This window comes from Camelus ferus, chromosome 7, assembly GCF_009834535.1.
Source record: "Camelus ferus isolate YT-003-E chromosome 7, BCGSAC_Cfer_1.0, whole genome shotgun sequence".
NCBI classification, from domain to species: Eukaryota; Metazoa; Chordata; class Mammalia; order Artiodactyla; family Camelidae; genus Camelus; species Camelus ferus.
Genome location: NC_045702.1, coordinates 76,672,326 through 76,691,091, shown reverse-complemented (window position 1 = coordinate 76,691,091; position 18,766 = coordinate 76,672,326). Strand labels below are relative to the sequence as shown.

Below are 18,766 nucleotides of genomic sequence, written 5' to 3'. Positions count from 1 at the left end.
CAGATGGACTTTGCTCTGAAATCACTCAGTTCTCCTGGCCTAGGTGACTGCACTCAGAACCCCCTTTCCAACTAGCCTGACCTAAATAACTTGTGAAAATGATCAAATCCATTATGATCTGAGAGAGGCATCTGTCTAATCAGAGCATTGGCTGTCCTCAGGAAGCGTCAGCCCCTCTTGTGCAGCAGCAAGTAGATTCTGTCTGTGTTTAACCCTCAGAGAATTCTCCATTCCCGACCCACTTGATGGGGAACAGACTTTTTGGTGCTTACGTTGAGCTGATTGGAGGCAATTCTAGGGAGGGAACAGGCAAGACCAAATGAGAGATCTGGGTGGCCAACAGCCCCCCGCCCCCTGTCCTTGCCTTTCTCCAGCCACACCTGACCTCTGTTTCATTCCATCCATGGATGATGTAGCAGAAAACCCACCAAGACAAGACTGTGACCTGATTCTCCTCTGACTTGAAGCCTTTTATGTAGTACAACAGAGCAAGCAAAAAACAACAGCAACAAACAAAAGGAAGAGGCACCGTACATACCTCCTTTCTTCACCCTATGGGAGGAAAAAGGCATGGACAGAATTAGCCTGAGACATATATCTAGAGGGAACCTTAACTCAAAAAGACACATGCACCCCAATGCTCATAGCAGCACTATGTACAATAGCCAAGACATGGAAACAACCTAAATGTCCATCAGCAGATGACTGGATAAAGAAGTTGTGGTGTATTTATACAATGGAATACTACTCAGCCATAAAAAAGAATAAAATAAGGTCTTTGCAGCAACATGGATGGACCTGGAGAATGTCATTCTAAGTAAAGTGAGCCAGAAAGAGAAAGACAAATATCATATATCACTTATATGTGGAATCTTAAAAAAAAAAAAAAGACAAACGAACTTATTTATAAAACAGAAACAGACTCACAGATGTAGAAAACAAACTTATGGTTACCAGTCAGGGGAAGGGGGCAGGAAGGGATAAATGGAGAGTTCAAGATTTGCAGATACTCACTAATATATATAAAATAAACAGCAAGTTTATACTATATGGCACAGGGAACTATATCCAATATCTTGTAGTAACTTATGGTGAAAAAGAATATGAAAACGAATATATATATGTTTCTATATGACTGAAATATTGTGCTGTACACCAGAAATTGACACATCGTAGACTGACTATGCTTCAATAAAAATATTTTTTTAATTTAAAAAGAATTAGCCTGAGAGCATTCTGCACTGGTACACATGGGACAGCATAGTGGCTTTGGGGCAACTGTGTTCCCCACGATTCAGGGGCTAATTGAAATAGGGGCCAGTGCTGGGGACCCACATGCAGACTGGGCTCCCAGCCCTGCTCCATCACTATTGGTTTGGGACTAAGAAGGTTCTGGGAGTTCAGTAAGTCTGAAAATTACTGCCTTGTAGCACTTCAGGGAATCTATTTCCTCTAACAACACTGACTGAGGGCAAGACAACCCCCATCAGACTGCCCAGCTATTTCTCCTGCCTGGTTTTCCTCCCCCATAGCCAGCTGAGCAGAAGGCTTGGCTCACAGCGGAAAGGTTCAGAAAGATTGGATGACTGTCAGTTAAACCCTGGTGTCTTATAACATGAAGAGCTGGACTTGGGCTCTTAAGACCCTTCCCATGATAACCTTGGATTCTATAATTCTGTAACTCTAATTTTATTCTTTGCTATTGGACAAGTGTTAGTTGCCATATGGTACCACAGACTTCCAGAGAGGCCAGGTCTGAGTCTCAACTACTAGCTAGTTTTTCAAGTCAACTGATTGTTGAAAACAATTAATACTTAGAATTTAAACTAAAGCAACCAGTTTCAAGGTGCACATTTAACATTTAACCATAAATTACATGTGAGTTGCAGTACCTATTGGATTACTTCCTTTAAGAACTTCTGCCCAAATCCCATTACAGGGCACCACCATCCTTACAAGCTTAAGCATCACTCTTTCGGAGCCAATTTTTTTTTCCAAATCAATCTGGGAGTAGAGTCCAAATAAAAAAGCCTTTTTTTAATTTCAGCAGATGCTCAAGGATTTCTTACCTTGAAGTCAAGGTTGCCAATAGCAACGAATGTCCCCAATAAACATGGCAAAATGCAATGCACATCTTTATGCTAATACCTTATACTTTTACACAGTCTTTCATCCATAGATTTAAAATTATTTGACCACACTAGTTAACCTTCAAAATACCTTTAAAAGGCACATGAGTCTTATCACCCCTTCTCTTTGCCAGGGAGAAGTTCCAAACTTCAGTTTCGAATACTCCAAGATACTTGGATTCTAGAAACCTGAGCTTACTGGGACTCAGCCGTGGAAAATCATGCAACAAAATTTTTTAAAAAATAGTGTATTAAGCATCTACTTTATGTCAGGAACGGTGCTAACTGCTTCCTTTGCATTTGCTTATTTAATTATTCGGTTTTCAAATAAAGGAATTGAGATTCACAGAGGTTGTTACTTGCCCAAAGCCGCACACCCAGAAGATGATAGAGCCAAGATGTGGACCCCAGCCTTGTCTGCCTCCAAAGCCCAGGCTCAGGACCATCATGTTCTCATTGTAAGAGCTCCTGAGACTCAAGAAACTGGCTCTGGGGAAGCTTGTAACAATTCAGTGCTTTCTTCACTTCACACTAGTCCTCACTTTAGCCAGGAAGAAACACTCGGCAGAGTGTCCCGGTAAGAGGCATATTAGTGAGCAGGTGAGGAGAGGTGATGGGGAAGCAGGCCTGCTTTACAGCCCTTGAGAGGGAGAGATCAGGGCCACGCACAAAAGAACAATGATTACATGGTCACACAAAAGCCCAGTTGAGTCACTGCAGCCAAAAGCTTAATTCCCTTATTAGTTTTTTGTGCTTCCTCTAATTCCATCCCATCCTTTAAATAGTCCACAAATAACAGCACAGCATTTTCTATTGCTACTCATGACTGGGCTTGTTTCTGAAGCTTTTATCCAGGACAAGGTCACCAAGAGGTGGAAGCCTCAGTTTCACTGAGATCATATCAAGGACAGGGCAGGAGCCAGAGAAAAACCAAAGGAACAGCTTCCTGGCTCAGCAGGTGATGAAGAGGGTACACCAGGATGCCTTCCCCATCACTCCGTTTCCTTCCTTCATTCCAGGCACCCTCTGTACCCTGTAGAGAAATCCTATCTGTCTACCTCTCCTTCTCCTGACATCACCAGAAATAGTGTCCTGGTAAAGGAAGCAGTGGAGGGGCAACTTACAGAGGTTTCTTGTGTTTCTCAGTCTTACAGGGACAGTGTCTGTGGATGGCTTTGGCCAACAGGACCATCAGGGACACCAGGAGACCCAGAAGCAATATGGAGCCCAACGTGATGACAAAAGGCACATACCACGCCGATGGAGAATACACGTTCTTCCTCAGGATCCGGTAGGTGATCCTGGGCTTGAATGACAGAGAAGGGGGAGGGTGAGCAGAGGCTGGGAGTGTTTGACATCAGCATCCCCCCACGTCGAGTGTTTGTTCTTCTCTTTGTTCTTGCTCTCTGCATCCGATATCTGTGTGCTCATCATTCTTGCTACTTCAGCCCATCACCTTGTTTATAGTCTGGCCTGACATCCATTAGTTCAAAACCCAGAAAATGTAGGGAACTGAGAAGCAACTCTAGGCCTAATTTCATTTTCTGTCTTTCTTCCCCTTCCCCAAAGCTGAAAATTCCATTGGCTTTTTTTTTCCTGCCAAATCATAGTATAACCCTGGGACTAATATAGCCATTGTCTCCCACTGGGAAGACATGAGACACAAAAGTTGTTGTTTTTTAACACTTTGTAGGCTTTTCAGTGTTCACTCACTACAAGCTATAGGGCTAGTTGAGTGGGCTGTTATCACAGTGAGACCTCAAGGTCAGCATTTGCTTCCTGGAGAGGGAAACAGATAACGAACAGGTTATGGAGATTTCTGGATTAGTGATGTCACAACTGGGTCATGTTGGAAGTGCCAGAAAGTTGGCAATTCCTTATTCAGGGTACCTACCTGCTCCTACCACAACTGAAAGCCCTCAGATTACCTAATGCCTCCACTTATTGGGGTAATCTGGACTCAAGCCCACAGGAGAGGAACATTAACCAGCTTTTGGTAAGACTCTGAGAAGCAGAATTTGACCACCTGTCATTGGTAGCTGTCTGAGGGTCTGATTACTCTGGCATACTACAAGTGTGGGACTGCTGACCAAGGGCAAAATTCTACTAGGTGCAGGAAGAAAGGGGACAAAAGAGTCAGCTAGTTCATCCAAGGAGCAGGGGGTGATAATCCTCTTGTCAGATTCCAAGACCCTCCATCTTCATCACACTGATTCTTTTATGGTACCTGCTTATTTTCTCCTACTGTTTATGACAACCTGGTGTCATTTTATCCACTTGCACACCTGTTTGTCATCTGTCTCCCCCTCTAGATTGGAAGCTCTCAAACTGAAGCACACATCAGAATCCCCTGGAAGGCTTATTAAAAACACAGATTGCTGCCTGCTTCCCGCCCCTAGAGTTTCTGATTCAGTAGGTCTGGGGTTGTGGTGGGGATTCCAGGTTTCAACATCCTTCCCGGAGGTCGTAGTGATGATCATGGTTGGATGAAGTATAACTTTCATGTTTGGTGGTTGGGCAGCGGGGAGGTGGGAGCTCAAGATTTTGCTTTCTGAAGATGTCCAGGTCATGCTGATTCTGTGGGTCTGGAGACCACACTTTGAGAACAACGGCCTCTGCTCTAAGCTCCATGACAGCAGGGATCATTTTTGGCTTATTCACCAAAGCACTTGGCAAATTATAGGTATTAAATCAATACTTATAGATTGAATGAATGACTTTGTTTGGAGTGGAGTTGGGGAGTAGGGTACAGATTGGCATCTAGTGACTCTTCAAAAGTGGAGAAGAGCCTCTTCCGGCTCTCACAGATGTGGACTTGCAGTGGCTCTGAAGAGCAAGCAGAGAAGGGGTTGTGAAGGGGGCAACATGTCCATGAAGACCGGCTCCTGTGCCACAGCACCATGGCTGGTCCATACCTCATCTACCATAAGCCCAAGTATAGACACATATCCTTCCTTACCAGAATAGAAAAAGTGAATGTTTCTATAAACCCAAGGTCTCACCCAGATCTTTTTTTAGCACCCAGTGACTACTCCAATCCAGCCCATGGTTGGCATTCCTGGCAACATTCTAACACCTCAACTCTTCAGTCCATCCCACATTTCTCCCAGGTCAAGGGGCTCCATCAGTATAAATCACAAGGGGTGTTTCTAGGGAGTCCAGATCCCAACACCCTTACCCTGGGGGTTGTAGTGATGATCGTGGTTGGGTGAGGCACAACACTAATACTCAGTGTCACTGTCCCTGTTTGCACAAGAGCCCCAGCTCTCTTCCTGCTGGACAGCAAGTTGTCATCAGTTATGTAGACAAGTAGTTTGTAGTTCCAGATCTTATCACGCCCACTAGCATGGTCAAAGCGAGTCGCGAGGAGCAGGCTTGTCACGTTGGACCCAGCGTTGGGAGAGAAGGTGAAATGACTGTTGATGTTGCCTATATGAGATGTGATACAAGGATTTGGGGAAAACAAAGAAAAGAGTATAAGCAACAAAGGTTTAGGAGAAAATCACATTCAGTCTTTTCCTTAAACATCCACACCTCAGATGTAGATGGTTTCTGCTGTACCAGGTCTGGGGCACTAATAGGATATGGGCCTTGGCTGTGCCAGAGATTTCCTTAGTAAAAAGAGACTTCCTTACAACCAGTGTGGCTGCAACAAAAATGAGTAGAGAAGGGCAGCAGCACACCTGTCCTGGGAGCACGGCCGCCATCCTGCTGAGCATCAGGCAGGGTGATGTAGGAATCCTAGGGCCGCCCACTCTCACCATCAGCATTAATTCGGTAAAAGTGTGTAACTCACGCTCAGGCCAATCAGTGGGCATCAAGAGGGAAGAATGGATCACGTCCCTAGCCATGGGCCGAGATCACTCCATGTCTTTCTTGGAAACTGGCTGGTCCCACTGGTGAAGGATGTCCCTGGAGTCCCCAAGAGGAAGGTGTGTCCTGGCTGGGCAGGGACTGTAGTCCTTGTATGCGCCTCCCCCACCATCGCTGGGGCTGAAAGCACGCTGCTTAGGGGGCCTGGAGCAGAGAGGCTGCCCCTCCCCTCAAGCATCCCTTGCTCATTCCTCCAGTGGCTCCAGACTCATTACCGACTGAAAATCAGTAAATGGAGCAGGGGATGATGCAATTTTTACTCCCTTAGCAATGAAGTGCCCCATAAAGGCCTGAGGGTCCTCAGTATGGATTATTTCCATCTCTGGCAACGGCATTCTCCAGGCAGGCTCTGCCCCGGGGTTTTGTGACACAGGCAGCTCAAGAGGCTCCCTGCTGCTCAAGTTCCTGCTCTGCCAGGGCTCAGCAGGCGGCCAAGCCGGATTTTTACTCTTTCACATGAAATTGCTCTGCTTGTTTGGGTTTAAATCTCTGGCCCCAGCACTTCATTACATGAGCTATTTTGGTCTCATTTCCATTGAGGGGTGCTCTTTTTTCCCCCACAATGATATATTTTTAAAGAGAGAAAATGAATGGAGCAGAAGAGAATTCCTGAGGACACGTTTCAAAATGAATTTAATCTATTTAATCTATTATTATCTAGAGAGAGGACTGGAATCCCCTGCCCCCACTACAAGCTTGCGGGAAAAGAGGTGGTGGAGGAGTTGGACTAAAAATGTTTTAACTACACGAATCTGATTCATGGATCCTATGACAGCCTGGGAATTTGTGGTGGTGGTGGGGCACCGTCAATGGGACTCACCCTCCCCTGGGCCTTTGGGCAGCCACTTATGGGAGTCTGGGAAGAGTTAGGTGAGAAGGGGAAGCCAACAGGAGGACTGGGAGGTCAAGGACTTCTCATCCCTGCTTTCCTCATTCAAAATACCCCACCCTGATGCGCTGGGCCCGATGAGTCTGTGAGCATGGACCCACACCCTTCTCCCTAAACAGCTGCGAGGGCCTCCAACACCAAGGGCCTGCAGAAGGGGTCCAGGACACTGGACATCAATGCCATACCTGGGCCAATGGAGTAACGAAAAGACCTGGGGCTGGAATCAAGGTCAGTACACATCAGCTTGAAGTTTTGAATATTCGTGCCAACTTTCAGATCCACTGGAACAGCCAGGAAATAAGAGTTGGGCGTACAAATTGGCTTTTCATCATTTTCTTCAAGGATGTTCACAGTAACCTAGAACAGCAAGAAAGTGGCCTTACTGAGAACTTATCCTTGAGCCCTTACTGTGTGCCAGGCACCGGGCTGTGTGCTTTTGTGGACTAGTGAGGTTTAACCTCACCCAAGAGAGACAATATGATTATTCCCATTGTACAGATGAGGAAGCAGAGGCTCAGGGAGATTAGGTAATTAATCTAAGGCCAATCGGTGGGTGAGTGGCAGAGCTGAAATTTAAATTCAGGTCTGTCCTACTTCAAGTCCTATGCTATTAACTTCTGTAGTGTGTGTGTGTGTGTGTGTGTGTGTGTGTGTATGCACGTGTACATAATATAGGCATACATTCACACACACCTCCACACACATGCACCTAGACACGTGGGCTCAACTTCCAGATGATGCTGAGTTGTTTTTTCCAGTAATGGATTGATGGTGACCCCTGTGCATCCTTGCTCGCTGCCCCCGTGAATTGGAAGTTCCGTCTTTACCTTTGGAAGATAGAGCAGTGACTCTCAACCCTGGCTCCAGACCAAATGAATCAGGACCCTAGAGGATGGGACCCAGGTCCATTTTTTATGTTCCCCAGCTGATTGTAACGTGCAGTCTGGGTTGAAAACCACTGGGAGAGAAGGAGATGACCTGGCTTAGCCGGGGTCTCGTCTGTAGCCCGGGCTGTCCGTGTCATAACACTGCACTGAGCTGTGGCGCTAACTGGCCACAAGCCGGGGCCAGCCTGTTCTCTTTTATCGCTGTCTTTTATGCCGGGTGACTTGGAATATGGACTGGGATGCCTGCCAGCACAGAATCATAGAATGTCAGCCCTGAAAGGGACTTATGTGATCATCACCCTTTTTAAAGGCTTATGAATTTTGAGTCGTATTCACTTTACCTTTGAAATTTGGGGATTTCAGCTATTTCTGAGCCCAGGAATAAATTGAAATGTTCTCTCTAGTTAGCTCCCAAAGTGGACTCCATTCATCCCTCTCAAAAACCAAGCCTAACAAACACGACAATTATCTTCAACTTAGCACATCTTTTCCTCAGCTAGCAATGCCGAGCCCCACACATCATTAAAAACATCGTCCCACTAATTCAAAGCAAGTCATCAGAGGGACTGGACTATTCAGGCACTGGGTTATGAGGTGACTCTCCGTGTGTGTGAGAAAGAAATCAGGGTACAAAGATAAGCATTGCTTAGAACCCCTTGGAAAATCGGGATCAAAATTGAGAAATGAACTCTGCCTCCTGACTCTAAATGGTCATTCTCTCTGTCACACAGGGTTGCCTGTCGCTAGCTGAGTTCATTTTGTCTTATGCTTTTTCCCTTTTACTAACGGGAAAGACCACGAAATAGTTTCCTCTTTGTAGCCATCATATTACCCTCAAATAGTGCGAACCACTGGCAGCACAGCCCTGAGAAACCCTGGCTCCTCAAAGTCTGGCTGTCAACCAGCTGCCTCAGTACCACTTGGAACTGTGTTAGAAATGCAGACTCTCAGGTCCTATTCAGACCTACCGACTCAGCAGTGCATTCAACCAGACTCTCAGCGGCAGAGGTGTCAAGCCACATCTTTTAAAGATGTATCCTGTCTGGCATGGTGGAGGTGGGGTAGAAACAGGTGGGGTAAAACCACATGGTGGGGGTGGGGGAATGGATAGCTACAGCCCACTGTGAAAGCAAGGGGAGATTTAAAGGACAACAGGACAGAGCTTATCCCCCAGAGGGGTCATCCATCTCAGTGCTCCCCTGGTCACCCACAAACGTGGGCTTACAGATGTCAATCTTGATTTCCCGGCACTGCTATGTGTGTCCGATTTTGCCATCCGGGACACCACTAGCCATTTCTTGTCCCGTTTGCAGGACATGCCCTATTAAGACTCCATACACTGCAGCCACACCTGGAAGGTGCCAGAGAGACCCAAAGTCAACCAGTCGGGCTGGTGTAAACGCACCAAATAGCCCCACTCACAGAGACTGAGCTGCTGTCCTCGCCGTTGGTGGCCTGGATTCTGAGAATATAGATGGGGGTTGTTTCGTAGTCTGCTCTAGTCACCAGGTGGAGTTCTCCCGTTTGGGGATTAATCCAAAATATGTTTGGGTACCGCAGGCTGGCTCCTCCGGTGGAGATGGAGTACACGATGCTGCTCTGGGGGAAGTCTTTATCTGACGCTTGCACCTGTCCAACCTGGGTTCGAGCTGGAAAAATAAAGTACTTGAGATTAGTCCTGAGAATAGTACCTGAGATTAGTCCTCCTTAGAGGAGGAAGGGAGGAGCCAGGAGCAGACATTCTAAGTGCCATGGGCAGAAAGAATTTTGGAGGCCTCTCTGCTGTTCAAAGACCGTATGTTTTACATCTTCAATTCTGTTAAATTCAGATTACGCTAACGACACCCACTAGGTAACTGGGCATATGATCCAGGCAGTCCTGTGAGGTGTAAAAGACAGTTCATGCCTTTATATAGACTCTAAGCACACCAATTATTCTTTGATCATAACATTGCAGAGAACATCCTCACAGATACACCTTTTTTGCAGCAGTGTTATCTAAAGTCTGTTTTATTTTTCAAATTTTCTGTAATGAGGATGGATTGCTCTTACAAACAGAACGAAAAATCCACAATCTTTAAGGGTTTGGCAGCAGATAATTACAGAGTATTTCTGATTTTTGATTTTTAACTCCTATTCCATTTTGCTTCTTTTATAAATCTGGTTGGTGGGGCTGCTGGAGTTCTGGCTTGCTTGTTTTGTAGAAGTTCTTTCTTCCTCATAAATTATACTACTCAAGGGCAGAACCATCTTTTATTCAACTATGTAGGCTGGCACTAAGTGCATGACCCAAAGTAGGTGATTAATAATTGTAGCGAGATCTGGGAATTCATAAAAAACATAATTCCTTTTGCATTTGTTATTGACTTGGATACGGCGTAAGGAATTAAAAGCACTTTCTTCAGACCCTCTTTTTGTGTGTTGTTTAAACCATAATATCAAGAATGGAGCTCATTATAAAGAGAGAGAATGAAATGGAGAGATCATCTTAGAGGCAGAGTTTGGGGTTTGTTTGGCTTGAGTTTTAGTATAGAAGTACCCATGATCGAAGGGATAAATTAAGAGTTTGGGATTAACATATACACACTACTATATCTAAAATAGATAAACAACAAGGACCTACTATATAGCACAGGGAACTATATTCAATAGCTTGTAATACCCTACAATGGAAAAGAATATGAAAAAGAATATGTGTATATAACTGAATCACTATCCTGTACACCTGAAACCAACACAACACTGTAAATCAACTATTTTTCAATTAAAAAAAAAAAACTTTCACGGCATCAAAAAAGAAAGAAAAGAAAAGAAGTACCCCTGATCAAAGAATCAAAGGCTGTGGTGAAGCCTGATTATGCTAGAATTAATGGTACCCCCTCCAAACTGGCAGAGACGGGGAGAAAGTGAGCTGGATGTGGAGAAGGAGCCTGCAGACATCGTGTCCTAAAGGGTGAAAAAGAGGCCTCCAGGGAATCCTAAAGACAGAGAGAAAACGCCTTTATTTTGTTTTTAAATGAAATAAATTTAGAAATGGGAAACCTTTTCTCTATTTTTAAATTTCAGTTCTCAGAGTGAGCTGGATAAAAATCACAACAGAGACCAAGGGAAAACTTAGGCAGCAAAAAGAGCGGATTAGCGGAATCAGACCCAGACAAGGAAGCAATCAGGGGCTTCAGAGAAATGCAGTTTAATCAACAGTTTTCAAAATCTAGATTTCACCTGAAGGGCTCCTCAGCAGTGAGGACAATTTAAAAAGAAGTAAGAGATGCAATAAACAGGAATCAGCTGTGAGTCGCTGTGCACAGCACCACGGGGGCCTCTGGCAGGGAGCTTCCCTCCGCCCAAGTGCGTCAAGATGAAGGGGTCTGTTAAGAGCGCTTTGGTCTGCGTCTTGTCTGTTACATACCTGGGCTTAATTCTGACACAGCAAATACATAGGATGGGCTGTTAAAGACAAGAGGAAACTCATTTTCTGGGCTTGTTAGGATATAAATGTAGATGTTATCTAAAAACGGAAATAGGAAAACAATTAAATCACAATACAGGCATCCCTCGTTCTATTTCACTTCTCTTTACTGTGCAGTTGCAGATATCTCGTTTTCACAAACTGAAGACTGTGGCAACCCTTAGTTGAGCAAGTCTATCGGCACCACTTTTCCAACAGCATTTGCTCACTTCATGTCTCAGTGTCACATTTGGGTAATTCTTGCAAATTTCAAACTTTTTTGCTGTTATTGTATTGTTATGGTGATCTATGATCCATGATCTTTGCTGTTACTGTTGCAAAAATAGTATGACTCGTGGAAGATTCAGATGACTGTGAACTTTTTTTTTAACAATGAAGTACTTTTTAATTAAGGAATGTACTTTTTTTTCAGACATAATGCTGTTGCACACTTAACAGACTACCAGATAGCGTAACTATAACCTTTATATGCACTGGGAAGCCAAAAAATTCATGGGACTTGTTTTATTGCTTCATGTGGGGCCAAAGAGTTTGCACTTGAACTTGACAGCTATGGGGAGGGCTTTAAGCAAGGGAGTAACATGACAGCATTTGCATGTCCTGAAAAATCACTGTCAGAAATGTGGAGGTTGCGTTGGAAACAGGCAAGACTAAAGGCAGGCAGAAAGATCCCTTGAAAGACTTCTTAGTGTTATTAATTCAGCTATGAAAGAGGAGGTCCTGCATTTGGGCAGTACTAGTGGGATAGGGTAGGGTGGAGCAGGGGGTTGGTGCAGAAGGCAGCAGATCCTTGAGATTTAAGTAGGTGACACAGAAGAAGGGATTTGGAGACTGATTAAATGTGCTTGGAGAAGGACAGGAGGAGGCTAGGCTGATTCCCAACTGTTTGGGTTTTTGGAAGTCTCCTTTTGAACACAAATACATAACCAGCCCAAGACTGAGAACTGCCCACACCACAGTTTGTCGCTGCTACTCAAGGAATGCTTCATGAAATAAGTTAAAGTGATACTTGCTTTTATAGTAAGGAGGGGCAACATCCTGCACCTGGATTATCACGGTGTATTTATTACCGGCTGCTAGATTACTTGGATTTTCATAATCTAGATCACCAATCAACTAGATGAAAACAGAGATCAGATTACACAGACTGAACAATCTTTTCAGATGAACCAACAAAGACATTTTCATATACTGTTAGTGGACATGTAAGTTGCAAAACCTTTCTGGAAAGCACTTTTCCCATATGAGGAGCTTTAAAAAGTTACGTCCATACCTTTGCTCACTGCTAGCGAATTTATTCTGAAGAATTTACCAGGAGAGAGAATCTCTGTTTAAAGACGAGCATCAAGCACTATTGCCCAGCAGAGGCTCAAGACTTCAGACAAACCAAAGAGAAGCACAATATAGAATCCTATATGCAGGGATATTTCTGTAATTTAAAATATGTATGCATAGATGTATAGGCTATCCATAAAATATATGCATAGGGAAGAAGAAGGAAATATATCACAAGGTTAATAGTGGTTATTACTGAATAGTTAATGCTTTTCTGTGTCTCTTACATTTTCTTAAACAGAACATATATTAATTTCTTAAACAGGAAAAAATAGAATTTTTTAATTGACACAATGAATAAAATTGGTGTAATTTTCTTGGGGATGGGAAGTACAGAAGGGGGTAGATGAGAGGATGCTTGGTGAGCTACTTGGTCTCCTCCCTTTGGCTTTATCTCTGATGCAAAGACTCCCCCAATCATGACCACCCCCCTCCAAGCCCCCACCCACCTTCCCCTGCCCTTTTATCTCTCTCCTTCCCCACCACCTCCAGTGGGAACCCTGTCGGTAAAGGTCTCACACAGCTCATTGAGACCCACCACCTTCTAAGTCCATCCTTCCTCTAATTCTGTGTTTGTCCCAGTGGAGATGTTCCTTGTTTTCTCATCCTCCTTTGGGCCTCCACTGGGTCTATGGTGCGGAATTCAGCAAGATGCACTCATGGCCCTGGCCCTTCTCTCTCACCTCTCACCTCTATGGGCCAGGAATGTGCTCTCAAATAAACAAAAGTGCTGGAGCCCAGAGGGCTCTAATGTGACTGGAGAGGCTCGCTAACCAGGCACGCAGAGTGCAAACTATGCGAGAAAGAATCCAGTCCTTAGCACCCCAGGCACAACCACGCATAACCGACAATTCCTGGAATTTGGGTAAAATAAAGAGCAAATGGGGAAAACAGAGTCACTATTAAGTTTGTCATTTACAGTCACTCAGAGAGGGAGTTACCTTGGAAATGTCTCTCTACAGGGCAGCAAAAGCACTATGCATGTTAGCCCAGCTTCCCCAATGCCCTTTCGATGATGCAATGACCATTAACTGACCACAATTTTCCCAGAGCCAGCTGGATCCTGTAAAAATCTGCCGCGGCTCCCAACTCCAGATGGCATGGTGAAGTTGAATTGGTTGTTTGGTGCTTCGCTGTCCTCATCAAAGCAGAACTTGTTCAGGTCCAGAAGCAATGTCCCCTTGGCTGCTCTCTCAGGCACCATAATGCTGGCGAAAAGACACAATTCAATGTTTTCCCCAACAAATGGTGACTGAGTGTTCCTTCTAACACAGGCCCTAGGCTAGACACCCCAGCTTTCATTTCAATGGAAAGCAAGTCCGTGGTTACTGCAGTGCCCGCCTCACTTGTGTCCCCGATCTGCCCTTGCCGCCTTCCTTAACACAGCAGCCAGAAGAGTCCTGTTAAAATCGTGTCAGATCATGTCACTCCTCTGCTCCTGAATCCCAGAGGACTCATTTCACTCAAAGCCCTATCTTTTGTGATGTATGCCCGCCCCCACCCCCACTCCTTACCTGGAGGAAAAAACTCCCACTAACCCCTCTTGTTCACTCTCCTTTGGCCATTCTGGCCTCTGGTGCTCCTGGACATGCCCCAGGCTCTGGCCTCAGGGCCATTGCACTTACCGGGCTATGCTCTTCCCAGTGTCCATGGGGCTTGTTCTTTCACTTTCATTAGTTTCTTTTTTTTTTTTTTTAACATTTTTTATTGATTTATAATCATTTTACAATGTTGTGTCAAATTCCAGTGTTCAGCACAATTTTTCAGTCATTCATGGACATATACACACTCATTGTCACATTTTTTCTCTCTCTGAGTTATCATAACATTTTGTGTATATTTCCCTGTGCTATACAGTGTAATCTTGTTTATCTATTCTACAATTTTGAAATCCCAGTCTATCCCTTCCCACCCTCCACCCCCCTGGCAACCACAAGTCTGTATTCTCTGTCTGTAAGTCTATTTCTGTCCTGTATTTACGCTTTGTTTTTGTTTGTTTGTTTGTTTGTTTTTGTTTTTGTTTTTTAGATTCCACATATGAGCGATCTCATATGGTATTTTTCTTTCTCTTTCTGGCTTACTTCACTTAGAATGACATTCTCCAGGAGCATCCATGTTGCTGCAAATGGCATTATGTAGTCAGTTTTTATGGCTGAGTAGTATTCCATTGTATAAATATACCACATCTTCTTTATCCAGTCACCTGTTGATGGACATTTAGGCTGTTTCCATGCTTTGGCTATTGTAAATAGTGCTGCTATGAACATTGGGGTGCAGGTGTCATCCTGAAGTAGATTTCCTTCTGGATACAAGCCCAGGAGTGGGATTCCTGGGTCATATGGTAAGTCTATTCCTAGTCTTTTGAGGAATCTCCACACTGTTTTCCATAGTGGCTGCACCAAACTGCATTCCCACCAGCAGTGTAGGAGGGTTCCCCTTTCTCCACAATCCCTATCAAATTACCCAGGACGTATTTCACAGAACTAGAACAAATCATAAAAAAATTTATATGGAACCATCAAAGACCTAGAATTGCCAAAGCATTACTGAAGACAAAGAAAGAGGCTGGAGGAATAACTCTCCCAGACTTCAGACAATACTATAGAGCTACAGTCATCAAGACAGCATGGTACTGGTACCAAAACAGACATATAGACCAATGGAACAGAATAGAGAGCCCAGAAATGAACCCACAAACTTTTGGTCAACTAATCTTCCACTTTCATTAGTTTCTAATCAAATGGCACCTTCTCGGGAGGCTACCTGTCTGCCCCCTCTAAAATGTCAATGCCCCACCCATTGCTCCCTCTCCCTTTCCCTCCTTTAGAATTTTTTTTTTCAGGAGGGAGATGGTTAGGCGTATATATGTATGTATGTACGTAGTCATGCATGCTAAGCACTCAACTTTAGCACTGAGCTATTCCTTCCCCTCCCCACTTTAGTTTTAAAGCTTAGCACTTGTCATTTTCCAATAAACCATAGACTTTACTTGCTTATCCTGTTTATCGCCTGTTTCTCCCCAGAATGTCAGCTCCACCAAGGTGGGGATCTGTGTCTGCTTTTGTCCTTGGCATGCTCAATAAATAGTTGTTGAATGAATGAAGGGTCGCTAATGAGACAAGCACAGTCACAAAGACAGCACAAGAGAACTAACAATGCTGCCCCTGTATGCCGCAGTGGTGAATCTAGCTGGGGGAAATCCCTGTATCCCTGCCCCTCTCCACTCCCATGCTTTGCAGGCTGAGAATTCTTCCACTTGTGTTCTCACCGCTTCAAAGTCATAGATGGGCCTCCTGACCCCCGACTATCATTCATTCATTAGAGGTTTATTAAGGGTCGAATTTGAGGGTCTCAATCTCAGTTCACTCCAGGGGCTTGGCAAACAGCACGCAAATGAGTAAAGCTTCCCCCAAACTTGGAGCTGTCTGATCAAGCCCAGCTTGACACCAAGGGTTATCCATTCATTCTTTTGGTTCTGGTCCGGCTTGTCTGGCTCTCTGGTCTCTGGTGGCTCGGCAGGGGCTAGCTATTCTAGGATGGCCTCACCCACGTGTCTGGTGGGAAGGTGGATGGTCTCTGCCTCATGTTGTCTCAGATCCTCCAGGAAGCTAGTCTGGGCTCTTCTCGTGGCGATCTCAGGCTTCCAAAAGTAGCCACAGAGGGCAAGTCCCAATGCACACACATCTTTCAAGCCTCTGCTGTGCTGTTTGTGACTGTTCCCATGACCAAAACAATTTACTTGGTAAAGTCCAGATTCAAAGAGTAGAAAGAGGTACCCATCTCTTGATGGGAGGAATGGCGAAATTACACTCCAAAACGTCATGTGTGCAGGCAGGGAGGAATTTGTATGGCTGATGTTTCTTTTCTCTTTTCTTTTCTTTCTGTTCCTTCTGTCCTTCCTTCCTTTCTTTCTTCCTTCCTTCCTTCCTTCCTCCCTTCCTTTATTATTAGGTGGGTACCTACCGCAATCGTGTTTTGCCTTGAGCAGAATTTCTTACAAAAATATATTGTGGTGGCCACAAGAATGTGCCTGGAAGACCTTCAGCCCTGGAAACATAACTGACCACAGACCTTAGTTGCTGTGCTCTGAAATCCATTGCTGTGCTTGCAGTGAGGTCGTGTGCCAATGACTGGGCATGGCAGAGATACTAAGCAGACTCATTCCTGTCCTGTGACAGCTGACTTGGGTTCCAGGACTCCCCAGTGTCCTTGCCAAACCTTTCATGAACTGCACAGCAAACTAGCACATTCCCCTCTACTCACCCTCCCTCCTTCCTTGACTCAAGTCAGGTTGCGCTGTGGTCTGATGACTCCCACAGCCTGGTCTAGCTCTCTCCCCATCTTCTCCCACAGGCATTTCCACTGATAAAAGCCTTGCGCATTTAATCCAGTCTTGGTGTCTTGTTCTCAGAGCATCAAGACTAACATGTGTTAAATCCTCTAATCCTCTGTACTGTCTATCACCTCTCTCTGCAGTCAGATTATGCTCCCTTCCACATCCCACATCAGCTCTTAATGGCAGCTAAAATGGGCTCGGAGCTCAGCAAACCAAGTCTGACCGCAAGGATGGTCTTGGGCTGCTGAGGATGACTGGGTTTGGTTCCCTGAAAGCAGTCTTTCTAACAAGTAACTGAATCTCCACAATGCCTCCACTGGCAAAAATTGCCTCTGTATCTCCGCCAAACAGGGGTCCAAGTATTTCCATTCCTGTCTTGATTGCACAATGTCATGGTTTTACTCATAAGTACTTAGAATAGATACTCTTTGTTAAATACCAGCTCTATGTGGTATCATACTAAACACTTTAAAAACTCTATCTATAATCCCCTCATTGCCAAGAGGTTTGTATTCTTGTCCCCAGTTTACAGGTGAAAAAAGACTGATTCAGAGGGGTTTCAAGAGCTATCCCACAAAGCTACTGCATCCAGGCACTGGTCTCTATTGTCGGTGCCAGGAGTCACAGTGAATTTCACTTTGGGTTCCATCAGTGACTCTCCAGGCCCACAAAGGGTTCAGGGATCTGAGCCTTGATTACAAGTCTGCAGAAGCCAAGAGGTTACATCATCCAAAGAATCCAGGGTCCTGAAGCCAGATTTTCACGCCCTCCAAAAGAGGCCTCCACCCTTGGCCGCTCAGGGCTGCCTGGCATCCTCTTTTCACTCTCCCCTGCCACTTGGTATTTTTCCCCTAAATACAAGACTTGGAAAAACCACACCCCCTCATTCATCAATCCCTGCCTCAAAAGCAGGCTGCCCTCACTCCCAGCCATCTGAGCACGGTTCCCTCCCCACACAGAGGTGACCGGCCCAGCCGCCTTCTGAATTGCAGACCTCCTCTGCCTCTGGCTCACAAACAGCTTGCAAAGCGCTTTCAGCCAAGAGCCTGACAATTTACAACCAGAGTAGAGCTGTCATGGTGCCTTTGATGCCCTGGGCTCATTCATCACCAGCCTGGGAAAGCCACAGGGGCTGTTTCCATCTCCCGGCCGCCCAGGAGCTTGCTCAGAACCATGGGGCAGCAAGGGACCAAGGCACAAACCCACCTGCCTCCTCAGATCCACTGGAGGCTGGCGCCCTCCCACCCTCTTCTGCCTGCTCTCCCAAACTCTACTGCAGGGACCTTACCAAGAGTACTGAAGAAGGAATAATATTCAGGGACAAGGGTTGTCAGAGACCGGTTCTGTTGCTTGGTTTAGTTTTGACCTGCCCGTGTGCTTCCACTCTGGTATGGTGGGTACCGAGAAGATGCTAAGGATGGAAGGATCGTGGGTGATGCAGGTCAGGGTTTCCCAACCCCAGGAGTGTGCAAATGAGGCTGGGGTTTGGGAGTAGAGACTTCCACTTCCGGGACTGCAGAGGGAAGAGCCCTTTTGTTGCCCCTCCTCACATCTTGGCTTTCAGAGTACAATTTATTTCCACTGGAAAAGCCCGGAGGAGGGACTGGAACATTGTTTAGAGTTACCTTCAGTAATAAATACAATTAGTTCAGTTCCTGGCTGGTGTTGACCTTCAGGGTTAATTTGGAGAGGAGATTATAAAGAGCAGGACTCTGCATGGGCTTGCCTGGACAGTCTAGGATATTCAAATGTGATTTTACCAGCTAATATGGAATGCAGTCTGCAAACTGTCATCTCACACATCAGGGGACCCTGGGCCATAGGAAGCTGCAGTATACACTTAACAGA

At 45.2% G+C, this 18,766-nt stretch overlaps 1 protein-coding gene across 1 annotated transcript in view; it reads right to left on the bottom strand.

The window, feature by feature from the left end:
* The window catches only part of CDHR3 (cadherin related family member 3), a 62,414-nt gene that overhangs the window by 3,809 nt on the left and 39,839 nt on the right, over positions 1–18,766 (bottom strand). The window contains exons 9-16 of the mRNA XM_032482959.1: positions 13,619–13,790; positions 12,261–12,363; positions 11,188–11,286; positions 9,201–9,427; positions 7,077–7,248; positions 5,308–5,558; positions 3,254–3,435; positions 407–552 (exon numbers count right to left, since the gene is read on the bottom strand). Of these exons, the coding sequence (XP_032338850.1) occupies positions 407–552; positions 3,254–3,435; positions 5,308–5,558; positions 7,077–7,248; positions 9,201–9,427; positions 11,188–11,286; positions 12,261–12,363; positions 13,619–13,790 (1,352 nt within the window). The remainder of the gene's footprint in view (positions 1–406; positions 553–3,253; positions 3,436–5,307; positions 5,559–7,076; positions 7,249–9,200; positions 9,428–11,187; positions 11,287–12,260; positions 12,364–13,618; positions 13,791–18,766) is intronic.